General features: G+C 50.2%; 1 protein-coding gene across 1 annotated transcript in view; it reads left to right on the top strand.

Annotated features, from left to right (window-relative positions):
• Positions 1-11,784, top strand: part of HRH2 (histamine receptor H2) — a 78,550-nt gene extending 66,766 nt beyond the window's left edge. The window contains exon 3 of the mRNA XM_047875096.1: positions 11,677-11,784. Coding sequence (XP_047731052.1) covers positions 11,677-11,680 — 4 coding nt within the window. The 3' untranslated portion in view covers positions 11,681-11,784. The remainder of the gene's footprint in view (positions 1-11,676) is intronic.
• Positions 11,785-18,530: the final 6,746 nt, after the last annotated feature.

The following is an 18,530-nucleotide window of genomic DNA, read 5'->3' as shown; positions in this document are numbered from 1 at the left end:
CCAGAGGCCTGGGAACACTCACACCCAGTAGGAGTTTATTTCTTGCTCGAGCAATAGTCCAAGTCAGGAAAACCCAACCCATCCAGAGGGGCCCTACGTTTCTGAGTTCTGTCTCATTTCAGCCTGCAGCCGGGACAGTTGTTGCCTGAGCATGTGGCTTTCTGGTAGTATCTTGCTGTGGGCAGCAAAAAGGAACAAATGCACTCTAGCTGTCAGGCTCTTTTCCTCTTCCATTTCGGGCAACGATTCATTAGATGTTCTCAACTGTGTACCAGGAGTCCCCAGCTTTCCCGCCTGTGAGTGCTGCGTCCTCCCCACCCACTGCCCAATCCCAGACCATGCCACGTATGTTGTTATGGCAACACCTTCACTTCAAGGGACCAATTTCTGTATTAATTTGAGTAATACAAGCTGCGGAAATGTAGCTCCAAACTGAATAAGGGCTCGACACGTCTGAATTGGTTGCTTCTTCATACGACAGACCTGAGCCTGTATTCCTAGTCATTGGGGGTTTCCTCTTCATCAGGATCAGGGAGAGGCTTCGCCATTTGTAGTCTTGTCCGCCTCTCTCGCCAGCCTTGGGAAGGGGAGACAATGAGAAGGGACATGCTTACTCCTCAAAAGCCTCACCTCCAACCAGCCAGGACTCAGTACTCAGCCCATGGCCACATCTAACTTACAAGGGAGGCAAGAACCAGGAAGAAGAGAAAATGGGTTTGGGGGGGAACGGCCAGGAGTCAAGTCCAGCTCCATCTTTGGGAGGAGTTTTCTCTGACCCACCCCTCATGCCTAGTGGCGCACATATGGTCATTCATTCATTCGACACATGTTTACTGAGCACCTACTATGCGCAGGCCCTGTGAGGGGAGGCAGTGACTGATGAATCAGACACTGATGCGTGTCCTCAGTGAGCTCACAGCCTAATGGAGAGACCAGAAACGTACAATTCCACCCCAGTGTGGTTCGAGCTGATGAAGAGTGTGCAAGGAAGGGGGGTTTTAAGGTGTTGAAGTTGTACATGGAAGACTTCTTGAGGGGGGTGATGTTTACACTGAGGCCAGTCAGCTGTATGCACTGTCCTGATGGAGGAGGAAGGGTTCAGAGTAAGTCCCAGGCAGCGGCCAATCTGAGCCTGGGGCAACCTGCCAGGTGGGGCGGGGCTGGTTGAGAGGAACAGACCCGAACCCCAGCCCTCCTTCAGCAGTGAGCCCCTGGGAGATGACTCTCTCTTGGTGATGGAGGGAGGCCAGTGCAGAGCAAGACATCCAGAACGTGAGATGTCAAGTACTAAGGGGTGTATTCGTTTCCTCTGGCCGCTGTAACAAATGACCACAAACTTACTGGCTTACAACGACACAAATGTATCACTGACCAGTCTAGGGGTCAGAAGTCCAAGATGCGTCTCAAGAAAACTCCAGAGGGGAATCTGTTTACTTGCTTTTCCAGCTGCTAGAGGCCACCTGCATCCCTTGGCTCATGGCCCCCAGCCGGCAACTGCATCCCTCCAATCCCTACTTCTGCCCTCACAGCCCCTCCTCTGCCTCTCCCGCTTCCCTCTCATGCATAAGGATACTTGTGATTATATGGAACCCTCCTGGATAATCCAGGATTGTCCCCTTGTCTCAAGGCTCTTAACTTCATTTCCTTGTGGAAATACTTCTGCACATTGTTAACCCAGGGTTTGGGCCATGACCCTGTCGAAGCCCACCAGAGCCATCCATTGCCAGGTTCGGGGCTAGGCACGGCCCAAGCCAGGGCAATGACTGTTCTTGGAACTTATTACAGAGCTATCGGGGAAGAAGTGCTATGGTGGCTATCTTTGGGAGAATCCCTCTGAGGCAATACACACATGGGGAAAGCAGATTTGAGTAATGGAAAGAGATGATGACATTGTTTGAGAATATGGATCTAGCTATGCCTGAAGCCAACTCTGGACTTCTCAATTACATGAACGAAAAAAAAAAAAATCTATTTGGGTTCCATTCCATTTCTAGCAGTTGCAACCAAATAGGTACTGATAAATCCAGTCTCCGGCACTAGCCTCAGGCTTAGGGACCGCCTGCAATGTCCCTCTCCCTTTCCCCAGGCTTCCCCATCCTTCAAGACTGTTTCACCCCACCTCTCCCTGATTCTCCACACTCCCAGCTCACCTGCCCCTACCTAGAATGCTCCCCATAGGATCCCAAGCTCTCCAGTTGGCCGCCTCAGCCAAGTGCCTTCCCACTGCCCCCTTGACCTTCCTTGTCCTTTCAGCCTGAGGGATGAGCTGCCTGTCTGCCCTCTGGTCACTTACATCTGCTGGGACATGACCTTCCACCAATCTGGAAGGACCAGATGCTAAGCTACAGGAGAGTCAACAGCTGCCATCCTCGAGAGCAGGGAAAGAAAAGCGTTATTGGTCCTTCGCCAAGGGTTGCAGCGCCCTGTCCTTGACAGGGCCCCGAAAGCCAGCTCAGAGCTTCTCACCCTGAGGTCTTCTCTACAAGGCCAAGGCCATCCCCAACAGAGCAGCAGTCAGATCATCAGTCATTTCCCCCGGACACAGAGAATCAGGAAGCCTCCTTGAAGATCCCGGTGCCCTAATCCTTCCATACCTCTGATTCTGATCTGATTCTCGGATTCTGAGCTGATGCACAGCCAGGGTTGAGGACTACTGCCATCCCTCAACAAACTTTATGATCTTTGAAGGCTTTCTTCACACTTCTCTCCTATAGGACTGACTCCTCCTCAGCTGAACTCTGAGATATTTGGGCTACTTTTTTTTACCCCATAAAAATCTCCCTTTAGGAGCTCAAAATACTAAAACTTGAATACCTCCAGACACAGGAAGCTCACCACTTCTCTGGCAAATCATTCTCTTGCTGGACGGTGGATCCAGGTCTGCCCTCTAAACTTCCTTCCTTCCAGCCCTCTGGGAAAGCTGACAGAGCACCTCTGCCCCTGGCCTTGACCCCCCAACTTTCCAGTGCTGGCCTCAGCCCCAACACTCGTTGGCTGTGCAGGAGGACAGTCTCTAGGGTCCCCTACCATTGATACCCACATTTCCACAGACCCCTCCCTTATATTCCAAGTATCTCTAGCTGTTTCCTGGGGAGTCTCTGACATGGGGTCCCGTGCCACCTCAGGCCACACCTCTCTCAGCCCCTCCTCGATGGGAACACGCACTGTAAACATTGTAGCACCATCGAGGCTGCCTCTGAAGAGAACACGTGTGGCTGCTACAGCTCTTCCCACAGAAGGAAGGTGTCGCTGCTGAGAGGAAGGTGCAATGAAAATGTGGGGTGCTGCAGGGGTGCAGTGCGTTTTCCAGATCAGAGCATCAGACTTGACGATGCTTCTCAGGGAGGCTAGGAGAGGCCTCTGTTCTGCCGCAAACCACCCACCTTCCAGAAGCTACTCCCAGACCTGGTGTGTATGAGCCAGGCTCTCCTCCCCAGCCAGCACAGCCCAGCAAGCTGCGTGGGTACACAGCCTGGCCAAGCTCGGTATGTAACAAGGGCCACGAGGCCCATGATGGCACAGCGGCAGGGGGGTCAAGAGAGCCCCCATCCCCTTACTCCATGAACCTTTATTGTTATTATAGACACCACTTATGAGTCCCCACTGTGCATGCTGTAGGCTCCAGCTGTGCAACCCGGGGCAAATCAGTTCTCGTCTCTCAGTCTATTTCTTACCTGTAAGACGTGCATGATCCTCGTCTCTGCCTTAAAGGATTGTCAGCAGAAATGAATGAAATGAGTAAGTCCTCAAATAATGTCAGCTGCTGTCGCACTTCTTCTATCCCGACCACCACACAGCTAGAAGGGAGGAGGAGACTGAGGCTCAGGGAAGCTCTCGACCCCACTCAAGGTCCAGCAGGGAGAACTGTGGGTGAGGCCAGAAGCCCTTTTTCCACCATGCCATTGTGTCCAAACTTAGGGACTCCATTGTCACTCCCAGCAGCACACCGGGGGCCAGGGGCTCTGAGGCATATCGGGCCTGATCCCTGGTCCAGTGGAGGCAGACAGACACACAGACAGTAGCACTGCCAGGGAGGGAGAGCTGTGATGGGGACCTGGGAGCTGGGGAAAACCAAGGAGAGTCCTCACCCAGACTGGGGAGCCCTGGGGAGACACAGGAGAGGTGACTTCTTAGCCAGGCCCTGAGGGCTGAGTGCTACGCATGGAAGCAGCCCTCCAGTTCCTCAGGGAAGCAGCTGGAACAGTGGTAAGGACATGGGTTAAAGCCTGGTCTGCCCCTCAGCCGTGTGAAGAGTAAGTCTGCCTCTCTGAGCCTCTGTTTCCTCATCTAAATAGCAGGGGACTTAGTAACAGCAAGATCACGTTGGTGAAAATGCCTGGCGCCTGGTAGGAATTTATAGGCTGCAGAATCTCAGTCTCCAAACTCTTACTAAGCGCCTCCTGCATGCCCAGCCCAGGATGGGAGATTATCATCATCCAGTTTGCAGACAAGGATGCTCAGGCTCTAACAGCTGAGGGACTTGCCTAAGGTGGCACAGGTTCACCGCCAGCTCTGCATTCACTGAGCGCTTACTAAGTGCTCATCACCTCAGCGAATCCCCCAAACATCTCTGGGAGGATGGCGTTGTTTGTTTCCATTTCACAGATGAAGAAATGAAGGTCCAGGATGCGGACCTGCACAAGATCATCAAGGGGCGGGGGGGGGGGGTGTGGCTTGACAAGGGGCCATGACGAAGGCCAACCTCAACCTTCTTTGGCTCTCCACGCCAGTACCTCTGCCACCAGGCTCCAGATGTGGCCCTGGACATACCTAGAAGTTGACCCAAACAACGTGGTCCCACAAGGGTCTTTGAGGTTGACTCTGAGATACCCAGATCCGAATTCTCAGAGGAAATAAGCTTATTAGAGGGGGTTGAATTTGCTGCTAATGGAACAGTGTTGGGCATTGGTTGTTTCTTCACCTGTAAAACAGAATGATAATAATCCTTCCCGGTGTCCCCTGCCTCAGATAGCAGAATCCATCCTGGTTTTCGTGTGGGACCCACCCGTTGCCTCTCTCAGCCCAGGAGATTTGGATGGGACCAAATCCCCACCCCCAGCTCCAGGCGTGGAGCCCAGTAGGGCTGGCTAGTCCCCGAGGTGCAGTGTTCGGACCCAAGTCCCAAGGGTCTTGGTGTCTCTAGTGGGAAGGGAGAGGTCTTTCAACGATGCCGTTGGGAGGAAAGGACAGAGGCCAAGGCTGCCCCAGAGTAAGCGTGGCACAGGAGAGCAGAGCCAAGAACTGGACATTGTATCCTGGCACACCATCTGATCGTCTGCGGGCAGCCTTGTTCTGGCTAAAGCAACCCCTTGGGAGATTTAATTACAAAAACCAGTAAATGCCCCTCTTTTCTCAAGTCCCCCTTTGAATCCGGCTTCTGATACTCGCAACAGCAGAAACTTGACAAATAAAACAACCCCAAGTGGAGCTAAAATATCACATTTGCCATGAAAAACAAAAATACAAGAAAGCATTAACGTTTTAATGGTAGTAATTAAACAAGCAGGAAAACAATCAAATTAAATAAGAGAGTTTTATTTATCTAGAAGGCAGTACTTAAAGAGAATTATTTATTTAGGAAAGAATAAAGGTGGGGGGGGAGGGGAACGGAGACTGCTGAAATTCTGAAGAAGGCATCTGGGCACTCAGAGGGAGAAACCATCATGGATTGAGTGCTATGTGCTAGGCGCTTCTTCCTGACCTGATCCATTCTATCCTCAAAAACCCAGCCTAAGTAGTGGTTTTATACCCACTTTCACAAATGCAGAGATTGGTGTTCAGAGGAAATAGACACTTAGCCAAGGCCACATAAAATTGGCACCGAGCTTCATCTCACCCCGAGTCCAGGGCTATCTGCTCATCAAATAATTCACTCAGGAAGCATTTATTAAGCACCTGTGGAATACCAGACCCTAGGATAGCGCTGTGATCACAGTCACTGGTGGTCACCATCGGAACATCATAGAAGGCTTCCAGAAGTGGAAATCCATCGTGAAAATCAGGGCCAGCACCAATGAAGATGAGGCTACCTCCTTCCCCAACCACTTCTGGGTCACCAAGTACAAGGGGAAAATTCAAGTCCATCTGATTGTAGAGTCTGCACATGCCCTAAGACAGAACACCCTGTGTCTCCAGGACCAGCACAACTCCCCTGTGCTCGGAACTTACATACTCCCTCTGCTCTTGAGAAAAGCGCTGATAGCCTCGTCTGGAAACCCTTCAACTTTTCCTTCTATAAATAAGAAATCCCTTGCAAATAATTACGCAGCCTCTCTACCCACCGGTTCTAATGAAAGGCAAATGCTTCATAAATCTTTTTAAAAATCCATCCACAAACTCCACCTGATGGGAGACTTCAGGAACTCAGAGCCACACAGGGTCAAGCTGGACCTAGTTTAGCTGGGACTGCCATTGAATGAGAACCTGCTGTGAGCATGCAGCGTCAGGCTGTAAGCCTACAGGTTACTGCTTGGCTGAATGCACCCAGGCCCCTGGCAGGGACGTAGCCCTGGCCTCCATAGCACAGATGAGAACACTGCAGCCCAGCGAGGCAGAAACATACAGTGATCCAGGGCAGAGCAAGACTTGAACCCAGACCCCTCTGTTCCCAGAGGCTGTCCTGCTCTCATCTCGCCATCCTTGCCCGCACATTGGGCAACAACAACAAGGCAGGAGCAGCACTGAGTCCCCAGACACTTCTTTATTGCTGCAAGAAGAAGCTGAAAGCCCCCCTGTCTGGTAGCTGCAGAGTAGGGTTGCAGGGACTCTAGGGAACAAAGTCACTCACATTCTGCCCAGACATCTTCAGAATAGATCGCAGCGCTCTGGGAACGTGCCTCCTTAGTCCCATAAATAATGGAGAACCCGTGCGTCCTGTGGCATTTCTGCTGAAATCATCACTCACCCACACTCTCTGCGCTTCCCGCAGAGGCCAAAGAAATCCTTGCTGATTTTTTTTTAAATGCAGCCTTTTGGTGAATGTAGTTTTGGATTTAGCCTCCACTGAGCCCCTACTCAGTGCCATGCCCTGTCTTAGGCACCTGAGGGGCAGAAATGACCTGAACACAGCCCTGCCCTCAAGGAGCTCAGATGCTGCTGAGAGGGGAGAGATTAAACAGACTCTGGAGTTGCCGTGACGTCAAATATTCAGCAGAATCGGGAAGAGTGGGGAGCAAGGAAGTGGGGGAGGGTTGCTGCAGACCAGACTGGCAGGTCAGTGTCTTGCAGGGGGGATAGGAAGAGTCAAGGTTGTGCCCAGTGGGGGAGCCACCCTGGGGAGAAGGGTGTTCTTAGAAGGGGCGGGGCTAGTTGGGGAGCCATGGGATTCCTCTGTCACCCTCAGGTCTCAGTCAAGCTATGAAACTTACAAAGTCACAAAGGTAATGAGATGTTGTTGTTGTTGAGATGGGGAGGGTGTCAAGATGTGCACACCTGTAGCCAACCTGAGGTGGTGCACACAGATGTGGAAGCCGAGTGTCACATGGAGGAAAGCCAAGGGCGTGTGGAAATCAGGGAAGGTGTGAACTGGCACAGGCTCTGAAATGGGGGAGTTTGGCAAAGTTCATCGACATTTTCCAGAAGCGGGTGGCCCCAAGAGACCCCTGGCAACCTAGCACTGAATGATGGGAGGGAAGGAAGCGCAGAGAAAGGAGGGGCTTACTTTAGGGTGGGGTGAGGGGTCTACAGGAGGAATGACACTGGAGGTGGAGCCAGAAAGATTAGTTTGAGTTTGCCAGGCAGAGAGGAGGGAAGCATTTCAGGCAAAGGAACCAGAGGGTGGGGACGTCTGTTGCCTTGGCTTCCCCGCCTCTGTTCAACACTTCATTTGGTAACCACCTCCTGACTTTCCCCTGGGAAATCCCCACTCTTGGTCCCCGTGGTTTAGGTGGAGCTAATGCCACTCTCTCAGATGCAGGAATGGGCTTATGGTCCAGTCCTGGCCAATCGGTACACCCCAGCCCCCACAACCATTGGTTTAATGCTGGGCACGTGACCCCAATCGGCCAACGGGAGTCAGCCCTGGGACCTTTGCTGGAATATCTAGAAGAGACTTCCTTTTTTTTTTTTTTTAACTTTTTTTTTTTTTTTTTTTTTGAGAGAGAGAGAGAGAGAGAGAGAGAGGAAGCACATGAGCGGGGAAAGGGCAGAGAGAGCAGGGGGAAGAGAGGATCTGAAACGGGCTCTGTGCCAACAGCCGAGAGTCCAACATAGGGCTCGAACTCACGAGCCATATGGTCATGACCTGGGCCGAAGTCGGACGCTTAACCGTCTGAACCACCCAGGTGCCCCAAGAGACTCTTCTTGCCTCCTGAAGTTACTACCCCTGATCACCATGAGGGGAGTGCCTGCCTGAGGATGGAGTCAACACAGAGGAAAGCATATTCTAAACAGCATGACTTAAGTACCTCTGCATGCCTCAAGCTCCCTCCACCGCTGGATATTCCATTACATGAGCCAACAATTTTCCTCTCCTTGTTTAAAAGTCTTTGAGATGGCTTATCACACCGGTGACCTCCCAGACTGTGACAGTGGGTGCGAAGGCCTAGAGGTGGCAGATGTGCTGTGTGTCTAGATGCTTATGGCGAGTAGACTGTGGCAGGAAGTGAAGTTGTGTAGACAGCTGTGGCCACGTCACAAAGAGCCATGATGTGAAGCCAAGCTGGGCTGAGGGCGCCGGGAGAGGACTTTAAGCTGAGGAATGATATAGTCAGATGGATGTTTGCGGACCCACTCTGTTTATTCCTATGTGTTTAAAACCTAGAAAGAAGCCACCAAGTAGAATGCGAGCCAGACATTTTTCTTCTCCAGTTTTTCCGCACGGAGGTGCTATCTAAGGCACTGAGGGCTCAAGAGGACGCTTCCGGGAAAGGGAGCTAGCTGGCTGAATCTTTAGGAGGAGATTGGCACGCTGGCTTGTACATTCAAAATGCCAACTAGTTCTAGCCCCTGGCTTCAGCTGTCACGGACTGTGCTGTCAGTCGCTCTGATCCCATAGAGGGGGAAGAAAGACTATTCGTGTATTGCTCCCCCGTGAAATCTAACTCCACAAAAGTCTTCTGTCCTTGCCTCTGCCTCGGCTGATGGATCAAAGGACTATTAAAGCTGATAGACGAGAGGACCAGATAATGAGTTATTTGACGCTAGTGGTATGCAAGCGGCCAGAATGATTAACACACTCTCAGGGAGTTGGTGATAGATGGCCTTGTTGGCACCAAGTCATCACCTCTTCCTGTTTCCAAGCCCTTTGTCACGTGACATTAGAGTCCCTCTCATTAAAAGAGGGGGACACTAGAGTCCCCCTCACATTAAAATGTGTCCCATTTTCTTGACTTTGGGCTCAGTCGGGTGACTTGCTTCAGCCAACAGGAGGTGAGAAGTGACAATCCGCCTGTTTCAGGCCTAGGCCTTCAAAGACCTAGGTGCTTCCCCCCAGCTCCTAGCACTCTTGCCATCACCATAAGGAGAACATGTTCCGATGAGACCACCGTTGGGGGGTGTGAGTCTCCATGTCCCCACACATCGAATGAGAAGACACCGGGACCGGCTACATAATTTGTAGGCTCCACTGCAAAATGAAAATGCAGGGTCCCTTACTCAAAAATTATTAATCATTTCAAGATGGTCGTAACAGAGCATTCAACCAAGCGCATCCTTCTATGCCTGTGCAGGACCACGTGCAGTTTCACAGGTCCCACGCCTCGGAAGCCAGTCCTGGCAGGGGCAGTGACAGTTGTTGTTTGCGACTGGCATGACCAAACTGGGGTCCTCAGGTCAGATCTGGTCAATCACTTGTTTTTTGTTTGGCCCTAGAGCTAAGAATGTTTTTACATTTGTTATTGGTTGAAAAACATCCAAAGAACCCTATTTCGTGACATGTGAAAATTACTGAAATTACAATTTCAGTATTCACCAAGTTTTATGAAACGCAGCCCGGCTTATACCCTTACATCTTGCCTGAGCTGCTGTCACACCACAACGATAGCATTGAGTCACTGCAACAGCGACCGTGGGATCCACAAAGCCTAAAACATTCACTCCGTGACTTTTTACAGAAAATGTCTGCCAACCCTGTTGCCGATAGACAGAAGGGTCACCTAGCCAATTCTCACCTAGAACAGCTGAGTGGCAACTGAACCACAGATCTCTGGGATGAATGCTTGTTGCTGTCACACCCTCTGAGATTTTGTTGTTATGTGTAATGTGGCAGTCACAAAACATTCGGGCTTTGACGTAAGTTAAGATTTCTCAAAGAATGGTGTGTGGGATGAGTTCAGGAGCCTTACGTGGCATTGAATTGCATCATGAGAAAGGATTGCTGTTTTGTCCCCTTCTCTTTAAGTCGTTATTTCATCAAGAAGGGAGCTTCAGCTTGGTGCTGGTAAGTCATTAATGCTTTCCTCGCTCCTGGTCATTTATTCGTAACAGGGACAGAGCACCCTTTGAATTCACGAATTTGTCAGGTAATGGTATCCCTCTAGAAAGGATAAGAGAGTTGTTTTCATTGCATTCCTTTTGATGATTTATCTTCTATTTCTGTCAAGCAAGACTGGTTTCTCATTTATGTCAGTGCTTTTGTCCTGCAACTGTTGATGGAAAAATCATGAGTGTATTTTCAGAAAAATTATAAAGGCGGTATTAGTTAAATTAAAAAAAATATTGAGTATATCATCATGCAGGTGTAAATAAATATGGGGAAAATCACAAAAGTGGGGGCCAAACGGCTAAAGTTTGGGAAGCACTGATACAGATGACTTCTGAAACCCCTCCCTTCTCTGGTTGCAGAGCATGATGCTAAGCATGTTAAATTTGGGATGACTTTCCCTGGCTCAGGCTTTATCTCTGCTGCTCACTGGCTGTTTAACCTTGAACAGATTATTTCACCTCTCTGAGCCTCAATCCCCTTGCTGCAAAATGGAGATAGCACTTATCAACCAGCATGCTTCCTCTTTGTCCCCTACTAACAGAACCCCAATTTTATTCAGGTATCTACTATCCCCCCCAAGTAGCCATGAGCTTCATGGAAGTTGATCCCAGCTCCAGCAGTGGCCCAGTCGCCCTTCCTCCTTGCCAATGGTTTGTCCAGGAGTAGATTATAAACAAATGCTGGCCACTGAGGCATGAGAGACTTTTCTGGACATTTTGTAGCTTCTAAGAGAGAGCCGCCGGAAATAATAGTCCCTTGTATTTGCCTGGGTATTATTGAGTCTGGATGTAATTCTTGGAACCACTGTAGTCAGTTGCCTCTGATAAAGCCAACACTAATAAAAGACAAATGATAGATGGACAGTCCCCAGGTTTGGTGATATTTGTTGAGCTGCTGAATCAACCAGCCCTGAAGCTAACCCTATCTCTGTAAGTGAAATGTGTGGGGTTATAAATGTCCTTATTGTTTAAGCCGGTTTGAGATGTGGCTTCTGTCACTTGCAATCAAAAGAAACCTAACTAATACAGACATTGGTATTTTATGTTAAATAGCTACATTAATACATCTGCAAAATGGTCTGCCTGGTTTGTGATTATACGTACAGTCCTTTGCGCATAAGCATCTGCAACAGGGACTCCCACTGGCCAACCAGTATTCCTTCTCCCATTCTTCCTTGCAAACAAAACCTAGATTTTATTCAGGGTAGCAATGTGCTCAGGTAAAAGACTACATTTCCCATCCTCCCCTTGCAGGTAGGTGTAACCACATGACTGAGTTCTGGCCAATGATGTGCAAGTGGAAGCAAACTGTAAGCGTTCCAGGAAGACTGCCTAAAGGGAATTGACTCAGCCAAAGTACAGCCCTTTCAGCCTTTCCTCCTATCCTCTTCCTTGAGCTTCCAGTGGAGTTGTGATGGTTGGAGCTCCTGGAGTCCTCTTGGGCCATGTGGTGACCTTGAGGACAGAAGATGTGTGCAGCAGAGCATAAACATGGAAGGAGCCTGGGTTCTTAATGAGTTCCTGGAGCACGCATACCAGCACTGCACTACCTTTATGCAATAAAGTAAATCTTTGTGTGTTTAAGCCCCTGTTACTTTTGGGATTTCCATTACACACAGCAACACCTAATCCTAACTGATAGCGTATCTAATTGGAAATTCCTTGTTCTCTATCAAGAGGCTGATGTCTGCAAATATACAAAAGTGTGCCTAGAACAACTTTCAGATACACAAAAGGCCTAAGATTTAATATGATCTTTATTGACAGTTGGATTCTCCAAAGAAACTTAGATTTGGTGGGAAAATAAAAACAGCTCATTTATGTGATACACTTAATGCAGAATCCCGTCCATGCAAAGCACGCAAATAACAATGACTTCTAGATTAGTCCAACCTAACCTGAGGCTGGATCAATTAGTCCAACCCTGCGATTTGACATGTGTGGAAATGGAGGTCCAGAGAGGGGAAGCCCCTTGTCCAAAGTCCTGTAGCCAGTCGGCAGTGCAGGCAAGACTAGAGCACTCATTTCTTCACCTTTGCCTGTGATCTTTCCTATCTTCCCGATCCCTTTTGCAAGGAAATGAGGCAGTGGTCAGGAGGCCCTGGCTAACCATACCCCCTCCAGGAGCCTCTCCGGCAGTGATCCTTTGTCTTAGTCCACCCAGGTTGCCGTAACCAAATACCACAGGCTGGGTGGCTTATAAACAACAAACATTTGTTTCTCACCGTTCTGAAGGCTGGAAGTCCAAGAGCAGGAAGCCAGCATGGTCCAGTGAGGGCCCTCTTCCGGGTTGCAGTGTTCTTGTTGTGTTCTCCACATGGCAGAAGAGGATGAGGAACTCTCTGGGGTCTCTTTTGGAAGAGCACTACTCCTAGTTATGACAGCTATGCCCTCATGACTGAACCACTGCCCCGCCTTCCAATACCATCACCTTGGGGATTAGGATTTCCACGTATGAATTTAGGGTAGACACAAACAGTCAAACCACAGCGTCCCTCCCCCGGGCAGCCAGCTCAGCTGAACAGCCTCTCGGTTCTCTGCCAAGTTCAGGACTCCCTAGCTTGTTCATGACCAGAATGAAGAGAAAGGATTGGGAGTCCTATCCTCTTCCATCCATGTGTCCCCCTGTCTCTGTTCCTGTGATGCCTGTGAGTTGAATAATGTATAATAGAAATGAGGACAAAAGTGGGGAAAGTAAATAGTCTGAGCATCTAAACAGTATCCAAACCTGGGACACAGGTAGGGTGGGTTTACAGCCTTCTTCCTTCTTTCTTAGGGGTCTTCGCAGCCCTTTCAGTAGCTCTGTCTCCTATAGGGAAGGCGGGAGCCATAAGACATCAGCGTGGCTAATACAGCCATGAAGAAGGTCTAGAGGTGCTGACCTCGCTGGAAGGCCAAAAGGGAAGACAGAATTCTCCAGAAATGGTTTTGTTGCTGCCTCCCTGCCAGAGAAGTATCTGTTATTGGAAGAACCTTATCAACAGTTTCTTAGTGCTGTTATGAAGACAGCCAACTTGCCCTAAACTGATGAATTTTGAAAGAAGCATAACATAATTAAAAAAAAAACACAACTCTGAAGCTAAAAGAGTAATAATGATTGTTTAAAAGCTTGGCTCATTTGAAGCTTCTCTCTGGAACACATTAACCCTTTCACTGATTACAGGTTCCAAAAAAGATGATTATTAGGGGATTCCAAGAACCACGTGAGATATTAAAATATCTCTGATCATTTAATTCTTAGAAGAACCCTGCGTTGCAGAAATTGGTGTCATGCCCCCCACCCAGCCATAATCAGGGGAGCTGGACCCACACCTGGGCCTGTGAGACTGTGACAGCTCACGCTCTGGTCTCCATGCTGGGCCCAGCCATATTTTGGTCCTCCACCGTGGGTCCGCCCTGGGACTCAGCCAGGACAGATGGCCCACTTAGCCTACCCAAGGACAATCTCTCATGCTTGCCTGCCAGCTCTTAAACCTTCCAGCCTGGCCAACAAGGTCAGAAAGCTCTTTGGGAGACGGGGGGTGGGGACGCTGCTTGGGCCATCTCCTTCATTCTGGTTCTCCTTGGCTCAGAGGAGCAGGTTGCCAAGCGAGAAAGCCGAGGGCAAGCTGGTCCTGGCGGCCCTGAGGGCAGAACTGGAGACTCCAGAGAGGAAGTCTACACAGAGGCAAGTTTGGACTCCACAGAAGATGAGCTTCTAGCAGAGCTTCCAACTCAACAGGAATGAGTTTCCCATCACTAGAGGTATGCAAGCTGAAGTCAAACCGCCACCTTCCAGGAATGCAGTATGAGCCATCCTTGCCTTTGGTGGTTTGGGCACTCAGGGGCATTGAAATAATCCTTATTCCAGGAGAGCTTATTACAACCGACACCAAGTTAGCATGTACCAAGACCCTGCTCCAGATGCCCACCCAACCTGTGCCCATCCAACCTCAACAGCTCTGCAGCTGGGGCTCATTAGCCCCATTTTCCAGATGCTTCGAGAAGGCAAGTGGCTCATCCAGGGCCATACACCTTGACCCATATCCAGCTGCCTCCCACACCTTTCAGTGCTTTTTCCACTCTGAATCTTGCCTGAAGTCAATCCCATTTGTGGAAGGCAATCTTCCCATAAAGGATGAGGACCTCCTCTGCATAATACCAAAAATCACTATTTACTGAAAGCTTGCTATGTGCCAGGCACTCTTTTATGCACTTTTTTTTGCAGATATTATCTCATTTAATCCATCCAAATCAACTTTCCCCTTTGCTGTATGAAGAAATTGACTTGTAAAGGTGAAGTCACTTGCCCGAGGTCAGAGCCAGTGAGTGGCAGACCAAGCCTTCTTGTTTTTTTGAAGTACTCCCGTTTCAGCAGGGGGCAGACCCAGCCACAAGGCATGTGGAATAAGAGGAGGACAATGAGAAAGAAGAGGGAGTAGGGATGGTCTGGGGCAGCCATGTGACAGAGCAGCTTTCACGAAGCTGATGGAAAGCTGGGGAGGACCCTTCCAGCAAAAGGGCCTGACTGCAGAAGCTGGAGGCTGCCCCTTCCCCGGTTGGTTTGTACGGATAGCTGGATGGCCTTAGTCAAGTCACTGTTCCGTTCTGAACTTGGAATAGACCACGGCTTAAACCAGAGCTCCAAGTCCAGCAGGGATGAGAGGACAGTTGGGGAAACTGAGGCAAGCAGGCAGAGTTAGTGAAAGCTATGATTCCACAAGTCCACTCACCAGTTTCCCAGCTGGGAGTGCTAATTGACTCTCCCTGCTCTGGGAGGGGGGAGGGGCGGGGATTGGGAATGGAGACCCCACCACTTGCAAATCATTAGGTCCCAACTATTCGGAGAAGGTGCAGGGGTGGTGCCTGGAAGCTGCCATCCCAGCGTCTTGCACTCTCAGATCCCATTGGCACCCTTTCCAACCAGGACCTGCAAGGGCCCTGTCTCCAGCCAGCTTCCAGGGGGTTGATCCTATAGGTCCCTTTCATTCATTTGTTTATTCATTCAACAAACATTTATTGGGCACCAGCAACGCCCCATCCTGGAGCAAGGCACTTCCAGGCCCATGTCCTTGCTACTGTGGGGTGGGGCTAATTACCCACCATCGGCCAGAAGAGAGGAAGAAATTCAGTCACGGTCACACACCTAAGGAGTAGAGTCCATACTCAAGCCTACGGCCTTGCTGCCACACCAGCCCAGGCTTGGCCCACGGTGTCTGAGATAAACCCACAACTCAGGCCCTGCTGCCTGAGCCATGTGTGTGCCTGTCTGAAGGTCCTGGATTTCCCACCGTCCTGGCACCTGTCACGGTTTAGCAGGTTACCATGGTATCGCTCCCCAGCACCCCGGGCAGCAGGGACCACCATCTGTTTACACGGCTGTCAGAGGAATTGATGTCATGCGAAATTGTCAGCTCAGCAGGATGGGAGGAGGAAGAGTGGGCGGCTCTGAAAGCTTCCAAGCCATCAACACTCATCTCCATCAAAGCCCTGAGCAAGTCGCTGCTCCCCTGGGAGGAATGGAGGAGAAGGGGGATTGAGAAAAAAAAAAAAAAAAAGGATACTTCCTCAGAGGAAGAAGCAGGGGCAATCAATGGTAATCGTATTATTATTTCCATTGTGATAATCATTTTACAAGTCACAGGCTCATTTCAGCCTCTCACAGCCCTGGAAGATCAGCATCACCATTAGCTCCATTTTACAGATGCTCCAGACTATGAAACTGAGGCTCAGAAACACGAAGAGCCTGCTCGAGATCATAGGCAAACAGGATGGCTGATCCCGTAGGAAACGGCTCCTGATCCTCAGGCTAGGAGGCAGGGAGTTGCTTTTGGCCAAGATGGGAGGCAGGTCTGCCCCAGGGATGCAGGCACAGGGCAGTTGGTCCACTGACCGCACCACAGAGCGTGGGACGGAAATGACATGAAGAGCCCGGGCTGAGAGCCGGGAGCCTCGGGTTCTAAATTACGCCCTCTGACACGAACACTGCTGCAATCAGGGACAAACAGCTGGCGATTGCCAAGGCCAGAGCACAACTAAGGGACGCCTAAATATCCCAGGAAATATAACTGGACAGTGGAAATCTGTTGCTTGCCAGTGCATCACCCATTCCCGTTTTCAGTAACAGTCTACTGATTCTCCCCCGGGGAGCCAAAACCCCTCCAGTCTCACTCCACCGGGGACCGGAAGATGCTGACCCACCCCAGATAACCTGCCTCTAATCCAACCGGTGTATCTCAACTCCGGGCCATGATGATTGGCTCAGGCATAGGCACGCGACCCAAAGCGAGCCAATGAGAGTCAGGAAAGAGAATCTCTCCTGCTGGGCTCATAAAAGGAGACAATACAGGCCAGAACTTGACCACCGTCTTGCACCACGGGGGCAGCGCCTGCTTGAGAAGGTAGCTGACGTCCGGCTAAGCAAGGCCAAGAAGGGGAGTACAGATTTCCCCTGGATCCAGCCACTCCTGGAGGAGAGAATCTTTGGCACTCGCATCCCTTTTTGCTGAGGTAGTTGAGTTTCCTCAGTGCCACTTGAAAGAGTCCTGGTTGGTTCACCCCAGCTCATCTCAGTGAAGGAACCCGGTGGGGTTGGGAGGAATCACTGAAGAAGCGGCCTGGGTTAAAAGTGAGACGGTCCCCCCCCCCCCCACCTCCGAGGGGAAACCGAGTAACAACAGATTGGTTGCTGAACTGGCCTCAAAGGAGAGTGGGCAGGTTAACTTCAGGGTTTGGTTCTGCGGGTTGTGCAAGTTGGGACCAGCGTGGAATTGCAAGAATGGGGGACTGGTTGAGGCTGTCACAAGACTGTTCTCTCCATTCTCCCCCTGCAGTACCCAGCCTCACCTCTAAATAAACATTGACCAAATATTTAGAAAATATTGACTTGAAAGGACCCGGTGTATTAACCTGCACAAGTGACCCACGTGTCTCCAGCTAGCCCATGTATTATAAAACCTGATACAACCTTGGACAACTCCTGTTTCTCTCTGGGCCTCAGTTTTCTCCTCTCTGAAGTGAGGACCCCCATTTGCATTTGCTATGAGGAAAGGGAAGCAGTGAGGGACAGGACTTGATTGACATGCACTGTGGCCGGGCCAGGAAGAGCTTGGAATCTCTCACCCCTCACCGTAGGGTCACAGTCTCCCATTTTCAAATAAGCAACGGTTTTCAGTTGGGATGTTTTTCTCCATTTAAAACTCTTTCTCTCCTTCCTTCTTAAAGACACAAACTGAAATATTTATGGATGAAGTGATACGATGCCTGGGATTCGCTTCAAGATGATATGGAAGGGAGAGAGTAGGTGGAGGTATAGATTAAACAGAATTGGCTGGGAGCTGTCGAAACAGGGATGATGGACACATGAGGGTTTATTATACTATTTCTCTACTTCTGCAGAAGTTTGAAATTTCCATAATAAAACGTTCAAAAGGAAAACAAACCCCCTGGCTTGCTATCAGTGTGGGCTGTTCTGACATGTTTCAACACGCTACACCCCAGAACCTGGGAAAGCCTCAGCCCTGGCTGGGGGGTGAGAAGAAGTGTTTCAGGATAATTGATGGAGATAATCGTCTGAGCTTTGTGCCTGTGTTTTTTCTCCTCCCGCATCTCAAACAAGGTGGCAACTTTCGGCTCCCTGACTTGCAGGAAGGCTGAGGCAGGGTGGGAAGGCAAAGATGTGTGAGTGAAGAGCTGGGAGAACTGAGAGCGGTATGGAAACCATGAGTTCTGCCGGAGCCGGGACCTGGAGCATCTCTGTGGTGACCGGTCGGCACCGCCGATGCCAAAGGCGGGACTCTCAGAGGCCTTGGCAAAGCCTGAGAAGGTATGGCCTTTGCCTTAAACCCGTGGGGAGGCTGCTTCCCTAACGGCTGACACCTTCTGGCCTGTCAGGTCTGGATTTTAATTTAAGTCCCTGGAAAGAAAAGGAAGAACTATCTACTTGCGGTCACATGAGAGGAGTGGCAGAATAATGCAGGAGGCTCTGGAGTCCAAAGAGCCACAGTCTGATCGTGGTTTTGCTGCTTATAAGCTGTGAGACCCTGGACAAGTCATTTCACCTCGTCAGACTCAGCTTCTCCATCTGTAAGGTGAGGATGACGGCACCTACAGTGATGGACTTGCAAGGA

Source organism: Prionailurus viverrinus, chromosome A1, assembly GCF_022837055.1.
Source record: "Prionailurus viverrinus isolate Anna chromosome A1, UM_Priviv_1.0, whole genome shotgun sequence".
Classification (NCBI taxonomy): domain Eukaryota; kingdom Metazoa; phylum Chordata; class Mammalia; order Carnivora; family Felidae; genus Prionailurus; species Prionailurus viverrinus.
This window is presented reverse-complemented; position numbering and strand designations above follow the sequence as displayed.